This window comes from Puma concolor, chromosome A3, assembly GCF_028749965.1.
Source record: "Puma concolor isolate L17-30 chromosome A3, mPumCon1.1.hap2, whole genome shotgun sequence".
Lineage (NCBI taxonomy): Eukaryota > Metazoa > Chordata > Mammalia > Carnivora > Felidae > Puma > Puma concolor.
The window spans coordinates 51,113,949-51,139,894 of NC_141669.1; the positions used below are offsets into that span (position 1 = coordinate 51,113,949).

Sequence of the window (25,946 nt, forward strand, 5' to 3'; positions counted from 1 at the left end):
TAATCTTTGACAAAGCAGGAAAGAATATCCAATGGAATAAAGACAGTCTCTTCAGCAAGTGGTGCTGGGAAAACTGGACAGCGACATGCAGAAGAATGAACCTGCACCACTTTCTTACACCATACACAAAAATAAACTCAAAATGGATGAAAGACCTCAATGTCAGACAGGAAGCCATCAAAACCCTCGAGGAGAAAGCAGACAAAAACCTCTTTGATCTTGGCTGCATCCAACTTCTTACTCTATTGTAGAGTGTACTCTACAATACTCTAATGTAGAATGTCTCCGGAGGCAAGGGGAACAAAATTCTTACTCTAATGTAGAATGTCTCCGGAGGCAAGGGGAACAAAAGCAAAAATGAACTACTGGGACCTCATCAAAATAAAAAGCTTCTGCACAGCGAAGGAAACAATCAGCAAAACTAAAAGGCAACCGACAGAACGGGAGAAGATATTTGCAAATGACATATCCGATAAATGGTTACTATCCAAAATCTATAAAGAACTTATCAAACTCAACACCCAAAAAGCAAATAAGCCACTGAAGAAATGAGCAAAAGACATGAATAGACACTTCTCCAAAGAAGACATCCAGACGTCTTCAACTGACACATGAAAAAATGCTCAACATCACTCATCATCAGGGAAATACATGGATGGAACTAGAGGGTATTATGCTGAGCGAAATTAGAGAAAGACAAATATCATATGACTTCACTAATATGAGGACTTTAAGAGACAAAACAGATGAACATAAGGGAAGGGAAGCAAAAATAACATAATAATAAGGGAAGGGGGACAAAACATAAGAGACTCTTAAACATGGAGAACAAACAGAGGATTACTGGATGGGTTGTGGGGGGGGGGGTGGGCTAAATGGGTAAAGGGCATTAAGGAATCTACGCCTGAAATCATTGTTGGACTATATGCTAACTTGGATGTAATAAATAAATAAATAAATAAATAAATAAATAAATAAATAAATAAATGTACCACCTCAATCTGACCAAAATTACCTATTATTCTAGCTCTTTCCATAAATATATCCACCTCATCTATTCAACTTCATAAATAAAATCACTGTACCTTCTATTTTCTCCAATAACTCTTGTGGTTTTTCTTCTCTCTCTCTCCAAGCAGGCTGAAACCAAGGTGATCAACTCTTACTGATTCCCTTCCACTGCTTTCCATCTATCACATCTACCCAATCAATAAATCCCTCAACCAGGGATCAATCCTATAACTCACCTTCTGCAGTCCTTTAGCAGACAAAGATCAGAGATTCTATTAAGGCTGACAACTTTACAAAATCATCTCCCACCTCAGCTGACTTCTCAGAACTATCTGCCAATTCTTTTGCTTGCCCTTGGTCAGCTCCAACCCCTATTCACTTTAATGTAAATTCTGAACCTTCACCAAGCCACTCACCTCAAACCTCCAACCCTTCTTTACCACTTCCTGCTTCCCTCAGCAAATAATCTTGCTTTCTACCTCAAAAGTGATTTCTCAGTTTCCTCTCTACAAACTTATTTGGATCCACTCTTCTCTTGTGCTCAATTAGCTTCTTTTTTCCCTTCAAGTCACAAAAAGGAATACAGAAATAAACTGACTCTAATATCAGACTCCTCCATGTAATTCAGTTCTAAACACTGCCATAAAGAATGCAATGAAAAATCAAATGGTTCATCTAATAAAAGATCTGGGGATTTAAATACACCTATTTCAAAGTTAACATTATTGCAGGAGCTCAAAATTAAAAAATCGGCCATAGCATGATATTTTTAACAAGCTAGCCTTAAGAACACCCAATATCTCCTCTTCTACATACCTGCTAAATGCTTGAGAGTCTTTTGCACAGTGTCGGGAGATACCCTCAACATTCTGAGATCTGAATAGTGATACTCCAACTCTCTGGTTAGCTCATGAGGAACAAATGGAGGCAATACAGATGAAAAAGACTGATTAATGTCCGTATCGGAATGATCTACCTATAAAAAGAGATAAAATTTTAAGACAATAACATTAATTTTAGACTTCATCTGATAAAAAAAACAAACCTAATTTTCATGAAAATGAATACTAAACAGTTATGCCAGTTCCTTAAGTTCATATTCTCCACCCTCCCGAATTCATATACAAGTCATATCCTGTTTGGTCAATTCTATGAAGGCTCTACAAATTATTCTGAGGGTCTGGAAGGCTGTCTGCATAGAATATTATTACAGATAGGAAGCCTCGAAGTTGTTCCATATCATAATATGATCACTGAAGAATTTGAACTTTGGTATATTCCTCTTGACAAGCTCAAAGATTTTTTTTTTAAAGGAAACATATATTGTGAAAGGAAAGAGAAAAGGAAGGAAAACAGGAATATTTTCCAGAAATCCACAAATGTTTAGAAAAAATTAAAACATCAAAGAACTATGTCTACAATCAAATACCAAAAAACATATGTCCTCAAATTTCTTTAAACAAAAGTAATAATGAAGCAAAAATAAAGTAGAAGAAGCAGCAGTGAACAAAACTGACAATGAAGTAAAGGTTAAATGCTGAAAAAGTTCTCAAAGTTTCATCAGATCCCAGCAAGTCCTTACTAGAAATTAGAAACCATCATTGGTGATGTCAGTATATAAACATACACAATTTTCCATCAAATTCACTCTCATATAAAAATAATCTACCACTTTTAGCTTTATTTTCCTAAAAATATTATTCCCTCTTTTTGACGCCCTCTCAGGAGAGTCTAAAGATGTACATAAGCATAAATTTTGTTCTATCCTCTTTTATCAAGGTTTTTTCATTGTATAATGATGAACACAGTCTTAGGAAGTTGGCAGGGTGTAAAAATATTCTACTTCTTCTGCCCTGGTCTACATTTCTCTAGACCAGTGGTTCTCAGTTGTGGGAGATTTTGCCCCCACCCACCTCTCCCCAACCAAGGAACATCTGGCAAGGCCTGGAGACATTTTTCACTGTCATAACTTTGGGCGTGGGGGGGGGGGTGCTACTGGCATCTAGTGAGCAGAAGCCAGGGATATTGCTCAGCATACTAAAATATACAGAAAAGCCCCCCACAACAAAGAATATAGTTAAAAAAAAAAAAAAGACAATAGTAAGAGAAACTCTGCTCTAAACATAGCACAAAGTTCTTAGTTTTCAATTACCCCACTCTTAAAGGAGACTTTTTGAAGTACACCTTATTAACATACATATCACATATATGATAGAGACTGTGTGTGTGCATGTGTGTGTGTGTGTCCCCAGGCACATATATGTACTGAACAGCAGTTTTTCTATTCCAAATATAGAGCTTCCAAATATAGGAAGAAAAAATTCCTATTCCACTCTTGACTACACTAAAATTTCATTAATATTGCTCAGTCATAAAAAAAAATGAAATCTGGCAATTTGCAACAACATGGATAGCTCTAAAAGGTATAATGCTAAGTGAAATAAGTCAGAGAAAGACCAATATCATATGATTTCACTCACGTGGAATTTACAAAACAAAACGAATGAACAAAGAAAAAAAGAGACAAACCAAGAAACAAACTCTTAACTAAAGGGAACAAACTGATGTATACCAGAGGGGAGGGGGTCAGGGGGATGGGTAAAATAGGTGAAGGGGATTAACAGTACACTTATCACAATGAGCACTGAGTAATGTATAGAATTGCTAATGTACAGAATATTATATAGCTGAAACTGATATAACACTGTATGTTAACTATACTGGAATTAAACTTAAGTAAATAAATTTTTAAAAAATTCATTCTATCAAAGCTTCAAATCATACAGATATTAGACTAGGTAATACAAAAGAAAATGTAGAATGAGAAAGATGAGAAATATTTATTTAAGAGATTAGGAGATCTCCATTACTAATTGAAAATGGGAGGAATCAGAAAGAAAAAAATCTATATTGGTTTATCTCCCAGTTTTTAATCAATAATGAAGAAAGAATCGAAGATGATGAAGAAACCAAGAAATGCTAACTCCTCTATAAGAACGAAGAAAATCTACAAGTCAATCTGATTTCAGAAAAAAGTTTGAGTTCTTTTGATATAGGCAAGTTATGTTTGAAGTGATGAGAATGTTCACAAGAAAATTTCATGCAAGATCGCATATGGATCTACCTCAGGAAAAATATTAGGGTCTAAAAATAGAGGTGATAAACATCACACAGAGGACAGCATTTAAACCTTGAGAGGAAATCAGGTCCTTGGTGGAAGAGGGGAAACCAACAAAACAAAAATAAAACTAAAGAGTAAACCTTAAATAATATTTAGTTACATGGCCAAAATAAGGAATACTAAAACAGTATTTTTTCACAGAAGCTAAAAGAATGTAATATGCTGCTACTAGGAACGAGAAAGAATAAAATAATGACGGATAGGAGGAAACCACTGGTAAGAGTGTAATAGTCTAGTTTCAGTAAAGTGAAGGGAACAAACAGCCAAGCAGTGCTGCTATATATGTTTACCCCATCCAACGTAACAATGCATGAGGTTATTACTATTTCTATTTCTTTATGTAGATAAGTAGAATGATCCTCCAAAGTCATCTGCCCAAGGCACAAAGCTAACAAATAACTGAACAAAGTTTTGACTCCAAATCTCCACTCCTTTCATGGCCCCAAGGTACATCATACATAAGTAGATGCCCAAATAATCCTTTAGAGAAATGATGGTTAAGTATCAAAGTAAGGCAAACAAGTATGAATGACTCTTCTGAGACACAGATGAGAATAAGAAAGAAACCAAGGAGCAGGCAAACACTCTGAAAGCAAGCTGAGCCATGCAGGAAGATTACTACCATATCGAGCTCCTTGTTTCCCTAATATTGGCATCATGCAACTCCCAGATCATAGAATGGAGCTAAGAGTGAAAGACAATACAGGGAACATCCTCCCTAAACTGAAAAACTATACTTAAGGCTACAGCTGGGGGGCAAATAAAATTTGGAATAATGGTCAGAGTTAATCTTAGCACATCACTATTAACTGAACACATATCTACATTTCTTTAAATATATATTATGTGGATAAAAAGTTGGGGCACCTGGGTGGCTGGGTCAGTTAAGCATCCAACTCTTGATTTCGGCTCAGGTCATGATCTCATGGTTCATGGGATTCAGCCCCACATCAGGCTCTATGCTGACAGCAAAGAGCCTGCTTGGGATTCTCTCTCACCCTCTCTCTCTCTGCCCCTCCCCCACTCATGTGTGCTCTCTCTATATAAATAAGTAGATAGATAGATAGATAGATAGATAGATAGATAGATAGATAAAAGTTGATTTAAGTTACATAGGTAGTCTATCAAAAAAATTAGAAACTGTAAGTTTAAAATTGATCATACTTATTTCTTATTCTTACTGAAATTGACTTAGACCAATCCCCTAGCAAAACCTTTACTCTTGCCAAAACAATGAAAAATCTTGGCTTTGGTTTCACTAAAGAATAAACAGGAAGGCAGTTTATGGTATAGTAGTTAAATACATAGATACAATTAGTTTCAAATACTAGCTCCTCTACTTGCTAAATAATCATGAGCAAGCTCCTCTAAGTATCAATTGTAAAATAGGGATGATATTAACAATCCTACCTGACAGGACTGACCAAAGGACTAAGTAAATTAAGGTATAGGTAAATCTCTTAGCATAGTATTTGAGCACACAGTGTTAGCTACCATTTTCAATCCCACTACTGTTAGACTGAAAATTAAACAATGCCTACTTTAGAATGTTAAAGAAAATAAAATTAGCCTCATGGTTCTCTATATTTCAATTTTAAATAAATTCAATAATTATAAATAAAAGGAAAAGTTATCTCAATAACTTTCTTCATTTTCTCTAATCAAATGCCTGAACCTAAATGTCTAAAAATGATTGCACCCCAAACTAGCGACTTTCTAATGACATACTAATTTTATACGTGGAAAAATAGGAAAAGGAGAGTAACATTAAGTATACAACATCTCTTGTATAACTATATATTTAATGACTAACAAGATATAAGGATAGATTAAAAGGAAGCTGACAGTATCAGACAAAAGAGGATGGGCAATGGGACCAATGGAACATTAAAGTGAAGGGATCCAAGGATCCAGGAAATGAAGCCCTGTATAAAAGAAAGCTTGACACACCTTGACAGAGGTGTTTTCTTAACACCTCAAAGTTATTTTCTAATAAACACACGTAACGATAATAATGATATATATAGAGAGAGGGAAGGAATGTGTGTATGCACAGGTATGTCACTCATTTGGAAAAGAACTCATTAGTTCCCTTTGGGGACACTAGCTAGTGTGGACATTAAGCACCTCAGTATCCTTCCTGAGGCAACACTGGTTCTTAAAATTTTCAAAACACCTCCTAAGTCAAATCTTTCAGGAGGTTCTAAACAGATGTTTAAATCTTCCAGGGTCTATTCCAAGGCTTGTACATTGAAGGCAAGAATGAAAAAAATGTACATTCGACTATCTCTATGAGTGAGTCTAATCTTAACACTGTCCCAAAGGTTCTTGCTGGTATGAACCACCATGTCTCAAGATGAAAGGCCTGGGAGCTCCAAAGGATGGCCTTTCCTAAGACACCACAGAACTCACTAATATGGTCTACAAAACACAAGTAGTTCTTTTATGCCAACCTGTAACAAATTAACGGAGCATATTCTTGTATGTCAGATGAAGACCAGATTGTAAGCCACATGTTGGTATCAGAAGATATAAATGGGCCCTTTACTTTTATCCCCATTTTTCAACTAAAATATTCCTTCCCTACCCCACAAGAAAAGTCAAACAGAAAAACTTACAAGCTCCTGAAAATCACTCTCTTGCTTAGATGACAGTTGTAAGGCAGATTGCCAGTGCAGAAAGCTGTCACAAACCTCTAGATCATCAAGCACACTTTTTAAACCTGCTAGCTCAATGTACTCTCCAGTCAGGTCACCTTGGTCACATACCTGGGCAACAGAGGAAGTAAAATAAAAACAAGTAACAATACCATTTCCTGAAATGATACTAAAAAAGACTACATTTCCCCCAACCATCATTTTATTGTGTCTTACCTCTCTTTGTAGATCAGCAACTCTTGTACTGCGTACAACAGCATTTTCATCTAGGCTACAGGATTCAGTATCATCATCCAGAGTACAGATGTCAGATTCAGCCTTCACCTGCAGCCCCTCTAGAAAACAGGAGTCATTTTGCATAATTGTATGTATAGTGAAACTGGACTTGGCTCCCATAGGCCGAGGAATTTTATCTTGGCCTACATCAGCTTTCGGCAATGTCTCTTGGCCAACTGCAACTAATGATGCGTTACTGGTCACTGGTAAAGTACCTTGTGACTTTGCATCACATGTCACCAAGTTTGCTGAAAAGCTGCTTCCTACAGTCCATCCTGCAGATGGACTTTCAATGATGTTACTAGAGTTTATATTCTTACCCAAAATATAGTTTGAGGAATCTGCAACTTCTTCCAAGGTTTGCTGCTTTAAATCTTGTAAAACCAACGAATCTGAAGTCCATACTTTCAACGGATAAAAAATGTTTGAAGATCCTACCTTCTCTGTAAGGTCAAGAACAGGAACAGACTCTATCTTCCCAATGGGAAGAAATGGTTCATTGCCTATATCACACTGAAATAAAGCTGACTGTGCTTTGCCAAGACCAACAGCCTGGCTGTGAGATTTTTCACACAAAGAAGCAGATGACTTCCACTCTGGAATAAGAGAAAGTGGCTTAATAAACATTTCCTGAGGAGCACTGGGGAGTGACTTTAAATTAGGAGGCCAATAGAAGGAACTATCACCATTATCTTTTTTAAGCAACAATGGTTTTGAAGCTGCTAATTCAAACACCCTAGGAGTGGACTCATAACATGGATGACTAAGCTTATCAAAGAAAGAGCTTTCATCATTATAATTTAATAGGGAAAGATATGGATTTTTTGATTCACTTTCTTGGCTATTATTTATTAAAGACTTATTGATGTCAGTTTGGATTTCATTTACTGTACTCTCTTTCTTGGAAGGCTCAATAGAGGCAATAACTGCCTCAAAGGCTACATTTTCAGAAGCATCAACACTTTTTCCACTAAAAGCAGAAGTTGCCTTTTGGTCTCTTTCCCCTTGAAAATAAAGTTGTTCTGATGTCTCATCCAAGTTGGATTTAAGAGTCTGAAGTGGACCACCAGACACCTCCATCTTAGAGGTACCTGGTCCCCTACAGTGTATATGTATTTCTGAAACTTGTATAGAATTATCAGGAACTACAACACTCTCAATAGACTGTATTTCTGAAGATCTGGGATGCACCTCTGAAAATACTAAGGTACTTCTACTCTCCTTTAGTTCAAAACCTTGAGATAATTCTTTCCCCTGACCTTCTTCATTTCTTTCACACCCCTCCAAAGAATCCATCATGTCTTTCACCTCATTCTCAGCTGGAGCCTTTAAATAAACACTGTCAAAAAAATGACTACCAGCTGTCAAGGGAATGCCCTCTCCTCTTCTTTCCAACAGACAACACAAGACAGAATGTGACATTTTGTTATTAAAACGAGGAGCAACTTCATGTGGAAAAGAAACACGGTCCTTACTGATCACATATGTTTCTGGATGGTGTGAAGTTTCCTGTTTGTTCCATGGCATACATGAAAAGGGGGCACTAAAATTGTCACTTCCCTCAGGAATTTTATTTTTATCAATTGTGTCAGATGAATCTGAGTAAGAATCATGATCCTTACTGGTTAAATATTTTCCTGACTGCTGTAAAGCTTTCTGTTTCCGATACTGCACATATGAATAAGAATCATCAAAACTGTCACTTTCTTTAGAAGTCATGTATTCATCGCTTTTATCAGATGAAGCTGAAACTGAAACTTGACCTTCATCAGCTAAACTGGCTTCTGGCTCCTGAACTTCTTGTGTCTTCCATGCCACATACGAACACAGAGCATCACAACTATCGAAGTCTTCGGAGGTTTGCAGTTCATCATCTGTATCAGACGAAACAGTCTCTTTAGTCCCTTGTTCAGGACGTAAAAAGGAGCGCTGAGACCCAACAGCTGCACTACCTAGAAGTGAGTGCTGAGATACACTAATGCAACTGTTAACTAAGTCTGAAGCTACTTCTGAGGCTGCCTGGAATACAGCTTCACTAACTTCCGACGGTCGAGAAAACCATTCAGTATCTTCAGACTTACCAGGAATTCCCCTGAAAATATACAGTTAAAAATAAATAAATAACACATTAAAAACATTTTTTTAAATACTAACATGAAAAATACAAAACTGGTATGACACTGAAATCAAGATTATTTGAAAAGTGTGGTGAAAAACAAAGTTCTAATTTTAAATTCCCTTAAAGTGGCTAATGACTGAACAAGGCAAACTTCTTATAAACAGAAGATGAACTCCCATCCTTATGACCCTGATATTTTCTCAGCCTTCTCCTAAAACAATTATTACCAAAAACTAGGAATATTTTCATGCTGCCAAAAAAAGATTAAATAAAAAATTCAAACTTTACTATTTAAAACGTTTAATTTATTGGGGCACCTAGGTGGCTGAGTCGGTTGAGCGACCAACTTCAGCTCAGGTCCTGATCTCACCGTTCGTGAGTTCGAGCCCTGCAGCGGGCTCTGTGCTGACAGCTCAGAGCCTGGAGGCTGCTTCAGTTTCTGTGTCTCCCTCTCTCTCTGCCCCTCTCCAGCTCGCACTCTGTCTCTCTCTCTCAAAAATAAAGATTAAAAATAACTTTTTAAATGTTTATTATCACCTACCTTAATTTAATATTCATTTAACTTTCACTGATCCTTTTACTACTCATGTACTGTGTTCTTAAAAATCCCTTAAGATGTGATCTACTCCTAAAACACAACAGTAACCTAATTACTGGATGACTATTATAAACAGAATGCTTTTCATAGAAGTAATTTTAAGATACTACATAGCTGAAGGGCAAAGGTTTTTACTCTGTAAACATCTATAGTTTTTTTTTTTTAACTTTTTTGTTTGACTATAGTTGACACAGTATTACATTAGTTTCAGATGTACAACACTTATCATGGTGAGCACTGCATAATGAATAGAACTGTCAAATCACTATGTTGTGCACCTGAAGCTAATATAACATTATATGTCAACTATACTTCAATAATAAAAATTTAAAAATAAACTATGCCTGAAATACTAGAATACATTAAAAATTATTTTTAAATAAGCTGCAGTTGCCTGGCTCATTTTTACACATATGTTACTATACCAAATTAACATGCATCATGTCTTAACCTAGGGCCTTGTTACCTTCAGAGTGTGTGCTCAGAATATCTAACCCCACTCCAAAGTCTCACCTTAGCCTGAAGTCATTTATATTAGCAACAACTTAAAATAAGAAAAGAAAGAGTAAAAAGGTTACATGCAAATAAAAAATAAACCATCCTACCTCAAAGGTGCAAAATCTAGTTCACTTTGTTGAAATAAGGAATCAGACCCAAGCTCTTGATCTTGTGTCAAACATGTCAGCAAAGGCAAATCAGGAGAAGCAAAGTTGTCTTGTATGACTGCAAAGTTTGAAGTATAAAAATGTTGTGAATGCTGAAAGTTAATTTCTTAGCTTACCCATGTAATAAAGAACCTAAATATGCCACCATCTGGAAGTTTCTATAAGCATCAGAATGGTAACATAGCAGCAGCAGCAACTACCATTTATTCATAGCCTGAAAAGGTCCCAGCACTTAAAGTACATTTAAAAGAAAACCTTGAAGGATAGGTATTATTATACCCATCTCGCAGATGAGGAAACATGATTACAAAATTTAAGAAATATTAATTTGTCCACAAATAACTTAAGTGTCAGAGTGAGAACTAAACCTAAACACTCTAATTTCTTTTTTTTGTATCTATAAAGAATATTTTAATTCTTGTCCTTAGGAACTGTAAGACTACACTTGATTTGGAAATGAGACTGTACCAAACAATGGCCAAAGAAGAATCGTCCACTCTATGCCTTTTCTTTGGTCTGGTCGCTCCGAAATATATTATCAGCTATGATTGTTGTCGCTTGTCGCCTCACATTGTTTTTATCTGTGTATTCACCATAGTCAACTTTCCCTTCCACATAGATGCAGGACCCCTTTTTCACATACCGATACGCCACATCTCTGAGGCCTGGTCAGAATACTGATATTCTGTGCCATGTCATCTTTTGACTGACATCACCCATTTGGTATACTTCACTCTCCCCTGACCGCCACATCTCATTCATTGCTAGAGAAAATATCGTGACTGAGTTTTTCCCTTCCACCTGTCTCATGACAGGGTCCTGACCCACTTGCCCAAGGAGTTGCACACGTTTCAGAGATCTTTCAAGAACCAAGCTGCTAGCTATTTCAGACTCACATCTTACAAACTGATGAAATACCTGTAATACAGGTCTCCAAAACATGACCTCTATTTGTTTTTCCTACAACCTACTCTTTGGTCTTCCCACTTAGCAAAGAACTTGTGGCTCCCTCCTCCCTCACTGGATGCTCTAGCCCAAACTAGCCCTAAACACTCTAATTTCTTAGCAAGTACCCTTATCCATTACAAGTGTTTCTTTCCATCTTACAACAAAGTGTAGTCCACAGGTTCCTGGGCATCCCAAAAATATTCTTAGGAGGTGCCTAGAGTCAAAATTATATTCAATATAATATTTAGATGTCATTCGCCTTATTCACTCTCATTCTCTCACAAGGGTACTGTAGAATTTTCCAGAAGCTACATTATCTATGATATAGCAATATATTGAATGCAGAAGCAGGTATCAGAATCTCCCTGTCTTCCATGAGGTCAAATATTACAGGGGTTTTAAGTAAAACAATGCTACTCTTCTAAATATTTTTGTTTTAGAAAAGTTATTTTTCTTTTTTTTTTTTAATTTTTTTTTTTTAATGTTTATTTGTTTTTGAGACAGAGAGAGACAGAGCATGAACGGGGGAGGGTCAGAGAGAGAGGGAGACACAGAATCGGAAGCAGGCTCCAGGCTCCGAGCTGTCAGCACAGAGCCCGACGCAGGGCTTGAACTCACGGACCGTGAGATCATGACCTGAGCCGAAGTCGGACGCTTAACCGACTGAGCCACGCAGGCACCCCAGAAAAGTTATTTTTCTAAAAAAATATGTAAATTAACACATATGCGGCAATGGAGCTGTTATTTTATAATGAGTTAATAAATATTTCAGAAATTTCTCAGTTTTAATTTCTAATATGGGAAAATACCAATAACCTACATAAACAAAAGCTCTTTGAAGTCCTCAATAATTTTAAAGTATGTAAAGGAGTCTTATGACCAAACAGTTTGAGAACTGCTGATTCAAAAGAAAAATAATTCTTGGGGTACCTGGGTGGCTCAGTCAGTTAAGCGTCCGTCTCTTGGTTTCCGCCCTGGTCATGATCTCCCAGTTCATGAGTTCAAGCCCGTGTCAGGCTCTGTGCTGACAGAGCGGAGCCTGCTTTGGATTCTTTCTCTCTCTCCCTCTCTCTCTCTGCACCTCCCCTGCTTGCTATCTCTCTCTCCCTCTCTCTCTCCAACTTAAAAACAATTTTTTTTAAAAAAAGGAAAAATAATTCTTGTGGATTTCTGAAGGTCAACTTAAACAATTGTTATTAAATGTGCTTAAATATGTACAAAATAGGTATAAACTCCTTATTTTTTATAGCATTTATATAACTATAAAACAAGAATAAAGTTTTAGTAGAAATAAAACTATAAAACCAACATTTATCTAATGCACTGTATCTAATATTAATTTAACTGGATACATGATATTTTGCTAAAACTCAACTGTTCTTTCACCATGAATATAATACTGTTGCTACAGTATACTTTCTTGACTTCAGAATACCTATAATACCACATTGTACACCTTCCCTATCATAACTGTCATACTCTTGTTTTCATCTTTGGCCTGCCTGCTTCCCACCTTCGTTGTCAACTCCACATCCACTTTATTCACAGCTATATCCTCAGTGCCTAGCAAAGTATTTGCTATACTTAGTAGGCACTCAAAATAGAATTATTTATTTACCGAATGAATTTATTAAAAATAAGAAGCAGAGGCACCTGGGTGGCTTTGCCAGTTAAGCACCCGACTCTTGATTTCAGCTCAGGTCATGATCTCACAGTTCATGGGTTCATCAGGCTCTGCGCTAACAGCATAGATTCTTTCCCGGCCTCTCTCTCAAAATAAATAGTTTTTTTAACTGAGAAGCAGAATGATAACAATAACCTTTACTACCAAGAACTACTTGGTATAATTCCTCTTTGACCCTGGTTTAGAGGCTCGTTCTTAAACCTTTGTAACAGAAGTCCTTCACCCCTCTAAGAATCCTGAAGGTTTTTAACAAAGACCCCACATTTCCTCACATTTAGACAACTACTGATGGCTTGGAGCACTTTTTTTTTTTTTCTTTTACATTTTATTTATTTTTGAGAGAGAGACAGAGAGAGACAGAGCACAAGTGGGGGAGGGGCAGAGAGAGAGGGAGACACAGAATCCAAAGCAGACTCCAGGCTCTGAGCTGTCAGCACAGAGCCCGAAGTGAGGCTCAAACCCACAAACCGTGAGATCATGACCTGAGCCGAAGTCAGTTGCTTAACCGACTGAGCCACCCAGGCACCCCGGATCACTTTTTTAAGACATCTAACTGTTCTGGCACCAGTCATCATGACATTTGCCACTGGTGAGACCAATACACCCCTCAATGACTGTATTCATGACCGTTGTAACAAAACAGCAATGATGAAATTTCCTCTAGCTATCAGATCCACAGATCTGCTACAATTAAAGATGTTCTACTTTCTACAGTAAATCACAAGCTGGAGTTACAAAACTCTACCTACAAAACATTTTAGAAGCCACATCATAAAGTCTCCTACCCAATGCTGAAATTCTATTGGAGAATTCTGCTTGACATTTTACAGTGACATAAAGCTCACTTTATTGTTATATAGTCTTTCCATTATTAAATGGCACTATTAAAAAGTTCTTTCTTATATCAAATTGAAAACAGCTTCCCTATAAGTTATGTATTCTCATTTTAACCTATTGACTAGGAATTAGCAAACGTTTTTAATAAAAGGCCAACTAATAAATATTTTAGACTTTCTTGGTCACATGTGGTCTCCATCACACATACTTCTTTTTGTTTTTACAAACTTTTAAAAACACAAAAACTATTAAATGGGTAAGGGGCATTAAGGAATCTACTCCTGAAATCATTGTTTCACTATATGCTAACTAATTTGGACATAAATTTTTAAAAATAAAAAATAAAATTAAAAAATAAATAAATAAATAAAATAAAAATACAAAAACTATTCTTAGCTCACGGAAGGTACAAAATCAGACCCCTGCTCTAGACCATTCTAATACCCATCCCATGGTACTCTTATTTTTCTGTTTACTAAACTGTCTTCCCATAAGTAGAAGTAGCTTTCATCTATATACCCTTAGCATCAAACACACCATAGGCACTTAGATATTTGTTCAATGAATGAATGAATGAACAGTAAGTTCCTTCCTCTTTAGCTTGACAGTGCTTCAAACACCTGATCATAGCAAAGTCTTCTTTCATCTACAGTCATACTCATCTCTTCTCACAAAGGAATTCTAATGCTGTCAACATCTTTCTTAAAATGTGAAACTAGGGGCGCCTGGGTGGCTCAGTCGGTTAAGCGGCCGACTTCGGCTCAGGTCACGATCTCGCGGTCCGTGAGTTCGAGCCCCACGTCGGGCTCTGGGCTGATGGCTCAGAGCCTGGAGCCTGTTTCCGATTCTGTGTCTCCCTCTCTCTGACCCTCCCCCGTTCATGCTCTGTCTCTCTCTGTCTCAAAAATAAATAAACGTTAAAAAATTAAAAAAAAAAAATGTGAAACTAAAACTGACTTTGATGATCCACATCATAAAATACACTGGCGCCAATATTTTGATTTGGATAGCCTTGGCTTATGTTTGAAAAGAACTTGCTGAATTAACTCCTATTTGTGCTCCTCTACAAAACTCTGACAAGACAACATCGTGGTTAAATCTCATTCCCGTGTCAAAGGCTAATTTTAAAATATGTGATTGATGCATTTTTCTCAAATTTTGAAAAAAAACCTGAATAAAGCAGAAAGAAGAAAATAATGTTTGTCTGAATATCATTTAGGCATGAAAAAATTTAAATTACCATACTCGTTAAACATTCTTCTGACCCAAAGTAGTAATAATACAATTCTACCTCCTACCTTTATGATTTGAAAAGCATTTAAAGTTTACCTTTTGTAAAGGGCACCTAGGTGGCTCAATCAGTTAAGCATCCAACTCTTGGTTTTGGCTCACGTCATGATCCCAGGGTTGTGGGATCAAGCTTCACGTCAGGTTTCACACTGACAGCACAGAGCCTGCATGGGATTCTCTCTCTCCCTCTTTATCTGCTCATTCCCCACATACTCTCTCAAAATAAATAAATAGACTTAAAAAAAAATTTACCTCTGTAAAGAGCTAATAAGTCAGTTCCACATTAAATGGAAGAAACCAATAAGATCTACCTCAAACAAGTCATTTAACCTTTTAATCTTAATTTGGGGGTCCGAAAACTGAGAATAACATATGCCTTAAGTACTCCTAGGTATCTAATGAGGTAAACATAAACATTTGCTTTTTTAAGGATCATGGAGTCTCCATTGTTGACAGAAGTTGTCAAAGGATAATATACAGTTTACCCCAAGGAAAAATCCACAAATTCTGGGCTGAGGAGGTATACCCACTAGAGAGGAAATGATCACCTTTCTGCCTTCTGTGAGGAATAGAACATAACAAAATGAGGGGAGAGTGCGCATTTAACATAACTAGTCCAGCTGGCCAGTGTAGAAAACTAGAAATAAGCTAATACCCTTGAGGATGGCTCTATAAAGCTCCTCAACTCAAGAAAGGATTTAGATACAGGACCTGTAGCCGCGCCCCCCCAAAAGTATTTTTACAAATTTGAGGTATTACTACTAGTTAAAAATAAAGAGGCATTACCTAGCAGCGGTGAACATAAGAGATCTCTCTTGGGTTCCTTTACTTGATTTTCCGGTTGGGTCAATATACCTTCCTCCAGAGAGGGGAAGCCTGTCACTTTGGTCCTTTCCTCTCTCATATTAAAACTGGTGTGGGTTGTATCCAAAGTGTGGGAAGAATCCATCTCTTGAGGAAGACAATGCCAAGATTCTGTTCTCTAAAACAATAATTTTAAAGGAAAATATGCTAAGTAATTAACTGAGTTACCATATACGTTAATATTTAGATTTGGGGCACCTGGGTGGCTCAGTTGGTTAAGTGTCCGACTTCAGCTCAGGTCATGATCTCCCAGTTTGTGAGTTCGAGCCCCACGTCAGGCTCTGGGATGACAGCTCGGAGCCTAGAACCTGCTTCGGATTCTGTGTCTCCCTCTCTCTCTGCCCCTCCCCTGCTTGCACTGTCTCTCTCTCTCTCTCTCTCTCTCTCTCTCTCTCTCTCTCTCTCTCTCAAAAATAAACATGCATTAAAAAAAATAAAAGAAGGGCCCCTGGGTAGCTCAGTCAGTTGAGCATCCAACCTCGGCTCAGGTCATGATCTTGCAGTTTGTGAGTTCAAGCCCTACATCGGGCTTGCTGCTGTCAGTGTAGAGCTGCTTCGGATCCTCTGTCTCCCTCAATCTGCCCCTCCCCGGCTCATGCTCGTGTGCACGCTCTCTCTCTCTCTCTCTCTCTCTCTCAAAGATAAATATTAAAAAATAGATATAATATTTAGCTTTAAATATCCACTCACGTAGCATATAGCTTCCTATATGATGACATTCTCATCACAATGTTTGGAAAAATTAAAACTGTTCCTTCTGTATGTTTTTCACAATATTAACTACATTAGACCTTTTTCCCATTACTACCCATCTTTTAACACATTATATCACTGGCATTTCTGCTATTCTTTAACAGTTCTCATCACTAAAACAATAAATACATATGGTTCTACGTGATGAAATCTTACCATCTGATCACAAAACTGAAAAAAAGCTACAAGATGCTCTATATGTGACCACTTTACTGAATTCTTAATTAGCTATGCTGGTTTCTGGAGGACTCTTGGCTCTTCTCATTATATAACATTATCACATCATCCATGAATAATGATACATGTGTCTCTTTCAAATGTTTACTCTTACAATAGAGGCATGATTGAGAGCAACACTTCTCAAAATATATATGGGAGGGAACAGTTTTCCCTACTTCTTTTATATTCTTGTACTTATCTCTTGACAGACCAATAACAACCAATTCATGGATTGGCACCAATCCACAGACCATACTATACTAAGTAGCAATGCTGAATTACAGACTAATAGCAAACAATTTTATCGGCATTTTCCTTTTAAATTTGGTATTGGTTAATAAAGATATTCTTCCTATCAGGCTATGAAAGTACACTTTTATTTTCATATTTAATTAATCTGATTAGGAATGAGCTCAACTTTGATCAAAGTATATTATAGTTATCTTTTTTTTCCAATTAAGTCTGATAACATATTGCAATGAATTTTTTTCTATTGCAACATTGGTTACTGGCAGTGGTAGATCAGACTTTTAATCATATTTGCTAGTCTGGTCTTTAACATTTTCACTCATATATAGTCTTAATCAGGATTTTAGAATGGCTTGCTTTTGTTTTCTAACCTTGTTCTATAATTTCATTCTATATTTATTTTATACAAGGAAATTAAACTTTCTTTAAAAATAGAAAATATTTATGGGGCGCCTGGGTGGCACAGTCGGTTAAGCGTCCGACTTCAGCCAGGTCACGATCTCACGGTCCGTGAGTTCGAGCCCCGCGTCAGGCTCTGGGCTGATGGCTCGGAGCCTGGAGCCTGTTTCCGATTCTGTGTCTCCCTCTTTCTCTGCCCCTCCCCCGTTCATGCTCTGTCTCTCTCTGTCCCAAAAATAAATTAAAAAACGTTGAAAAAAAAATTTTTTTTTAAAAAATAGAAAATATTTCACCAGTAAACCTATTAGGTCCAGAAACCTTTTTGATAGCTGGTATTATTTTAACTTTCTCAGTTACCTCTTTAGTAGTACTAGTCCAACTCTATAAGCTTTAATACATTTGTATTAAGCTTATTTCATTAGGGCTTTTTCTCTTGACTGGATTTTTCAGAAATGTAGCCATTGTTTTTATCTTGAATTTAGCAATTTTATTATATTTTCTAAATTTATTTGTTTTCCTTTTTATTATGTTTCCTCTTCCTATAGTTGTTCACCCTTTATCTAAAATCTTTGGTCAAATAATAAACTCATTTGATATTTATTTATTTATTTGTTTGAAAATGAGAAAATGACATTATATCATGGCAATCTACATACTTGGATACATAATCTATTGATTGTCATGATTTTGTAAATAGTCTGTTACTGGACTCTTCTTTCTTGACCAAGTCAAATGTTTTTTAAAGAGAATATAAATGTTTTCACTCCCAAATGACCTAGAATCTACAAAAAGAAGATGTATTATAATTTAGAATGATTTTCTCAAACAACACTTTCATCTTTGAAGTTAATTCCATTATTTAAAATTCATTAATCAAAAGCTTTTTTAGTATGTTAAAAAAAAAGATACACAACTATCCACTACCTATTATCAATTATATAAATATATGCAGCAAAAAAACATTAAGGCATAAGATTCTAAAATATTAACACTACTCATCTGTGGTTTATGGGAGTATGTAACAGACCTTTAGCATTCCAAACTATCTCAATCCCTTCCATGCTGAATAAATTCGACCAACCTAGAGCACCAAATCACTGCTGGAAACATGTTTTTAATACTTAAAAATAAAAGGCGTTTAACTTTAAATTTTTTGAGAATACTCCATTCTATAGAACATAGTGGGCCAAAGAAGGGTTTTAAAGCAGGGGAATTCTAGTCATTGTGTGACTCTCACTACAGCAAAATCTCTAGTCCCTAACTTATCTCTCAGCCTCCTTGAGCCTGGTTTGAGCCTGGTCCCATAGTTTATTCCTCACTCCTATAAGAGAGGTATCTGTTCTCCCGCCCACACTCTTGCCTCCTCAGATCTCTTACTCTACTCTAGCTCCACTTCAGTAATTCTTTAACCTCATTAAAACAACTATCCTACCACATTTACACTTTTTATAATTCCTTTCTTAGCTGTATTTTCCTCTTTACCACTCTGAGAGTTCACAGTCATCTTCATATCATCCTCATAACTGCTGCCTTGCAAACATCTTTAACTTTCCTGCCCTTTTCTCCCACCATCCTATTTGCCTGGCAAAAGCTCAATTCTAGTCGAAACTTCTCCTTATTTGAATCCAAGCAGCAGCACACTGCTGAGTAAAGCACAAACCCAGATGGTTTGTCCTTTAAATTGATTACATTAAACCTCAAGGGCACTCAGCACTGCCTGGAAATCCTACTGTATTTTCCTGGTGAACTGACTTGCTAAAGACAGATTCTAAAGGTAACATCAGCTGAGTCTCTCCTCAGAACTGAACTCTCCTTCCTCCTCATTTTCAAATGATGACCTCATCGACTTCAATTAAGTGAAAGGCATGAGATGGAACTTCCTTATCTTCCTATCACCAGATCTACAACCCCATTTTCATTTTGTGACTTAAAAGAAGTCTGTCACCAACCTTCCCATCTTATTCCATTCTTTTTTTCTTTTTTAAAGTTTATTTATTTTGAGAGAGAGAGTGTGCAAGTGCCAAAGGGGCAGAGAGAGAGGGGGAGAGAGAGAATCCCAAGCAGGCTCTATGCTGTCAGCGCAGAACCCAATGCAGGGCTCAGGCTCACAAACTGTGAGATCCTGATAATGACCCAAAATCAAGAGTTGGACACAGAACCGACTGAGCCTCCCAGGGACCCCTTCATTCTTTTCGACGATTGCCTTCCTATAATGATTCTCCTGCTTTTCTTCATCTATTTTCCCTCTATACTAAATCATACCTCTCCCCAAACGTACTTATAATTTCCCATCATAAAATAAAATTTTAAAACATCCCTCTTCTACATTCCTTTTCTTTCTGCGTATTTCGGGTTCTTTTTTTTTTTTTTTTGGTTTTTAAATTCCAGTTAGTTAACATACAGTGTAATATTAGTTTGAGGTGTACAATTTAGTGATTCAACACTTACCTACAACATCCATTGGTCATCACAAGCTTCTGTACACTCTGTTGTTATGTTTCTATCACACAATGATTGCTTGTGTTATACCTTTTTGATCAATATAAAAAGACCCTCAAATCCTTAATGTTTTTGACAGATATGAGTAGGGATAACAAATAAGCAGTGAATATAAACAAATTTTGAGGGAGAAATGAAGATTAGAGATACAAATTTGGGATTTTTAAGTATACAGGTATATTTAAACCCCCAGATCTAGATGAGAATCAAAACATCCCAACACTTCAAGCAAAAGTCAAAAACTCAAATGTATACAGGGCGAGGGAGGTAACAGAAATGAGTAAATCCACCTGGAATTAGGGAGTGATGGGACCTGTGGCCAAATATGCACTCCATATGCACTTTAAAGTGTTCTATTTTGAAATTTTAAAAACACTGTGTCAAAAAAAATTTTTTCTAGGGCGCCTGGGTAACTCAGTTAAGCATCCAGCTTCGGCTCAGATCATGATCTCGCGGTTCATGGGTTCAAGCCTACACTGGGCTCTGTGCTGACACTTAGAGCTTGGAGCCTGCTTCAGATCCTATGTCTCCCTCTCTCTCTGCACCCCCCTCCCGCCCACTTCTCTCTCTAGCTCAAAAAAAAAAAAAAAAAATATTAAAAAAATATTTTTTCAGGGCACCTGGGTGACTCAGTTGAGCATCCAACTCTTGATTACAGCTCAGGTCATGATCTCACAGTTCAAGTTCCATATTGGGCTCTGTGCTGACAGCTCAGGGCCTGGAGCCTACTTTGAATTCCATGTTTCCCCTTCTTTCTGCCCCTCCCCCGCTTGTGCTCTGTCTCTCTGTCTGAAGATAAAGCAACAAAGGAAACAGAATAGCAGAAGAGTAGAAAGAAAACCGGTAGAAGCTAAGAAAGGAAATAATTTTAATTAAGTTATGCAATGGTTAACAGTGTCAAATGCTATTTACTGTACCTAAGATGAGGACAGAAAAGTGCTCACTGTATTCAATTATACAAATGTTGGCAAAACTTGCTTTCACTGAGTTGAGGTGAGAACACAAAGGAGATTAAGTAAAATAATAAGTAAATAACCAGTGACATAAGGCATATATACTTAAAAGGAAAAAAATATAGTTGATATTACTTTTAAAAATCCACAAAAGAGCTACTACTAAAATCAGTAAATGTGATTAACAAGGTCACAGGATAAAAGGTCAATATAAAAAGTCATTTATATTTCTATATACTTGCAATGAAAAGGAAATTGAAATTTTTAAAAACATCAGTAAAATTACCCTTCAATAAAAACAATGTTTTTAAAAAAAGGAAGTGTAACACAAACGTGTTAAGCTGGGTATACCGAAAACAACAAAACACTAATGAAAAAAATTAAACACCTAACTAAAACTAAAAGAACTGCTGTGTTTGTGGATTAGAGAACTCAAATATTATTAAGATGTCAATTCTCTACAAATTGATGTACAGACTCAAAGCAATCTTAATCAAAATTTGAGGTTTTTTTGGGACGCCTGGGTGGCGCAGTCGGTTAAGCGTCCAACTTCAGCCAGGTCACGATCTCGCAGTCCGTGAGTTCGAGCCCCGCGTCAGGCTCTGGGCTGATGGCTCAGAGCCTGGAGCCTGTTTCCGATTCTGTGTCTCCCTCTCTCTCTGCCCCTCCCCCGTTCATGCTCTGTCTCTCTCTGTCCCAAAAATAAATAAATGTTGAAAAAAAAAATTTGAGGTTTTTTTAATGACCAACCTGATTCTAAAATTTATATAGAAATTTAAAAAACCTAGCATAAACAAAACCATTTTTCAAAAGAGGAACAAAGGGGGAGAACTCACACCACCTGATTTCAAGACAGCACAATAATTAAGAATGTGGGATTGGCATAACAGACACATAAATCAATGGAATAGAGAGTCCAGAAATAGACCAACATACACAATCTGTTTTTAATTTTTTTTTTTTTGGTTTATTTTTATTTTTAAGAGAGACAGAGACAGAGCTTGAGCAGGGGAGGGGCAGAGAGAGAGGGAGACACAGAATCTGAAGTAGGCTCCAGGTTCTGAGCTGTCAGCACAGAGCCCGACACAGGGCTCGAACTCAGGGTCCGTGAGATCATGACCTGAGCCAAAGTCGGACACCCAACCGACTGAGCCACCCAGGCGCCCCAAATCCGTTTTTGATTAAGATGCCAAGTAAGCACTAGAGAAAAAGACCATATTTACAGCAAACAGTGGTGGAATGATAATTAGATTTTCATATGTAAAAAAATGAAGCTGGATCCTTCACATGACATACAAAAACCAACTCAAAATGGATCATAGATGTAAATATAAAGGCTAGAACTATAAAACTTCAGAAACCGTGGTTCTCAACTCAGTAAAATTTTGACACCACCCTCTCCCCTCTACCACGGGACACTTGGCAATTTTTGGAGACATTTTTCATGTTTATAACATGGAGAAATATTATTGATGTCTAATGGGGAAAGGTCAAGGATGCTGTTAAACACCTTACAACATTCAGGACAGCCCCGCACAATAAGGAACCATCTGGCCCAAAATGTCAAAAGGGCCAAGGCTGAGAAATCTTGTGCTGGAAAAATAGACAGGAAAAAATCTTTGTGACATAGGATTAGGCCAGTATTTCTCAGAACACAAGAAGTATAAACCATAAAAAAAAACAAAATCAATACACCAACTTCATCAAAATTGAAGCTTCTGCGCTTAAAAGATATATAGAATTTGGAGAAAAAACCATAAAGTGGGAGAAAATACTTGCAAAACATGTTTGATAAAGGTCTTGCATCTAGAATTTATAAAGAATTCCCAAATTCAACAAGTGGAACAAATCAGCCATTAAAAAAAGGGAAGTGATCTTAAAAGACCCTATGTTAAAGAAGAAACATGGGTGGCAAATAACACACAGAAAGATGCACAATATCATTAGTCATTAGGAAAATGCATATTAAAACCACAATGAGATACCATAATGCATCTAGAATGGCAAAAAAATTTGAAACAAAAAAACTGGCGCAGCCACTCTGGAAAACAGAATGGAAATTCCTCAAAAAATTAAAAATAGAACTGCTCTATAACCCAGAAACTGCACTACTAGGTATTTACCCAAAGGATATAAAAACACTAATTCAAAGGGGCATATGCACCCCAGTGTTTATGGCAGTTCTATCAACAATAGCCAAATTACGGGAAAAGCCCAAACGTCCATCATCTGATGCATGGATAAAGAAGATATGGAGTGTCTGGTATACACATACATATACACACACAGACACACACACACACACACACACACACAATGGAATACTACTTGGTGATGAAAAAGAATGAAATCTTGCCATTTGCAACAATGTGGATGGAACTACAGTGTATTATGTTGAGTGAAATACGTCAGAGAAAGACTAATATCATATAACTTCAGTCATATGTAGAATTTAACAAAACAGATGAACATGGGGGAAGGGAAGGAAAAATAAAATAAGACAAAAACAGAGAGGAAGGCTGGGGCGCCTGGGTGGCTCAGCTGGTTAAGCATCAGACTTCGGCTCAGGTCATGATCTCACAGTTTCTGAGTTCGAGCCCCACATCAGGCTCTGTGCTGACAGCTCAGAGCCTGGAGCCTGCTTCAGATTCTGTGTCTCCTCTCTCTCTGCCCCTCCCCTGCTCATGCTCGGTCTCTCTCTCTCTCTCTCAAAAATAAATAAACATTAGGGGCGCCTGGGTGGCTCAGTCGGTTAAGCGTCCAACTTCGGCTCAGGTCATGATCTCGCGGTCCGTGTGTTTGAGCCCCGCGTCAGGCTCTGTGCTGACTGCTCAGAGCCTGGAGCCTGTTTCAGATTCTGTGTCTCCCTCTCTCTCTGACCCTCCCCCATTCATGCTCTGTCTCTCTCTGTCTCAAAAATAAATAAACGTTAAAAAACATTTTTTAAAAAGATAAACATTAAAAAAAAAAAGAGAGAGGAAGGCAAGCCATAAGAGACTATTAAATACAGACAACAAACTGAGGGTTGCTGGAGGGAAGGTGGCAGGGTCTGGGGGGTGGTGATGTGCTACATGGGTGATGATGGATATCAAGGAGGGCACTTGTTGGGATGAGCACTGGGCGTCGTACATAAGTGATGAATCACTAATTTCTACTCCTGAAACCAATACTACACCATATGTTAACTAACTTGAATTTAAATTAAAATATATACATACATACATATATACGTACACACATACTGATAATACCAAGAGCTGGCAAGGACACAAATCAACTAGAACTCTCACACACTGTGGGGGAAAGCAAAATGGCACAACCACTTTGGAAAATAGTTTAGCACTTTCTTATAACATTAAACATACAATTACTTTACCAGCCAGCAATTCCAATCCTAAGTATCTACCCAAGAGAAATGAAACCATTTGTCTACCCAAAAACCTATACCTGTATGGAATACTCGTCAGCAATATAAAATTAAAAAGAACTACTGATTCATACAACAATATGGATAAATCTTAAAAGCATGTGCTAAGTGAAAGAAGCCAGATTCAAAAGTCTATACACTGTAATTCTGAAAAGGCAAAACTATAGGGACAGAAATCAGATCAGTGGTTGCCAAGGACTAAGGATGGGGGAGATTACTGATTACAATGTGGCACAAGGGAACTTTTTTGAGGTGATGGCTGTCTTGTATATCTCAAATGTGATAGTGGTTATATGACTGTATATATTTGTGAAACCTCATCAAACTGTATACCTAAGAGTGAAGTTTACTATATTAAATTATACATCAATGAGGTTAACATAGCAGGAAATGGAGAGAAAACTTAAAAATTTCATTTAACAGGGAGCAGAATATTAAATCAAACAGCAGTTGGAGGAGAAGAGAGGATGAGACATTTGTATTCAAGTTGCTGGAGGTGACATGGTCTAGACTGTGACATGAGATGAATAACCTAATGGGGGTAAGAGAGGTTTAGGAGGAGGAATGTAGGAAAAGATCTCTGCAGGTTAGATCAAAGATCCAAGAGTTTTAGGCACTACATGAGTAATGTAAGCTGAAGTGAAAGAAACTGAGAACAGTGTAGCAAGAGCTATAGTTTTTAATAAATAATGAAAACTAACTTAGACAAGAGCAATAAAGATGAATGAGCAGAATAAAAAGGAGAAAAGAGGGGAGGAAATTAGAAAGTGGCATAATGCTCCAGCTATGCTAAGGAATCCAGGCATAAAGGCAGAAATGAAGAGCTACAGGACCTATCCGTTGTGTATGTATTTTTTTCATGGCATAGATTTCATAAGACAGGAACAAAAAGTAGGATATCTATTTTTAAACCATGCTCTACCATAAACATGTCCTCAGAGAATATTAAACTATTTGGGGGTATATCCCTATATTCATTTCCTAGGGCTGCCATAACAAAGTTACACAAACTGGACGGCTCAAAACAACATTATTCTCTCACAGTTCTAGAGGCTGGCAGTCTGAAACCAAGGGTTGGCAGGGTCATGCTCCATCCAAAGCCTCTAGAGGAGAATCTTTCCTTACCTCTTCTACCCTCTGGTAACCCCAGGCATTCCTTGGCTTGTGCAAGTCTATCTCCAACTTCTGCCTCTGTCTTCACAGGGCCAACTTCTACCTGGGTGTCTCTCTCTTCGCATACTGTTTTTGTCTCTTGTAACAGTCATATTGGATTAAGGGTCCACCCTACTCCAGTATGACCTCATCTAAGTTATATCT

At 37.2% G+C, this 25,946-nt stretch overlaps 1 protein-coding gene and 1 pseudogene across 6 annotated transcripts in view; both read right to left on the reverse strand.

Annotated features, from left to right (window-relative positions):
- Positions 1-25,946, reverse strand: part of ALMS1 (ALMS1 centrosome and basal body associated protein) — a 231,023-nt gene that overhangs the window by 184,518 nt on the left and 20,559 nt on the right. For 4 of the 6 annotated variants that reach the window (XM_086700836.1, XM_086700835.1, XM_086700838.1 and 1 more), the window contains exons 3-7: positions 16,053-16,248; positions 10,448-10,565; positions 7,066-9,217; positions 6,811-6,960; positions 1,828-1,987 (exon numbers count right to left, since the gene is read on the reverse strand). In XM_086700836.1, the coding sequence (XP_086556962.1) occupies positions 1,828-1,987; positions 6,811-6,960; positions 7,066-9,217; positions 10,448-10,565; positions 16,053-16,248 (2,776 nt within the window). The remainder of the gene's footprint in view (positions 1-1,827; positions 1,988-6,810; positions 6,961-7,065; positions 9,218-10,447; positions 10,566-16,052; positions 16,249-25,946) is intronic. The other 2 variants (XM_086700840.1, XM_086700837.1) reach the window with 1 other exon arrangement.
- On the reverse strand, positions 10,574-14,688 carry LOC147582435 (single-stranded DNA-binding protein, mitochondrial pseudogene; annotated as a pseudogene).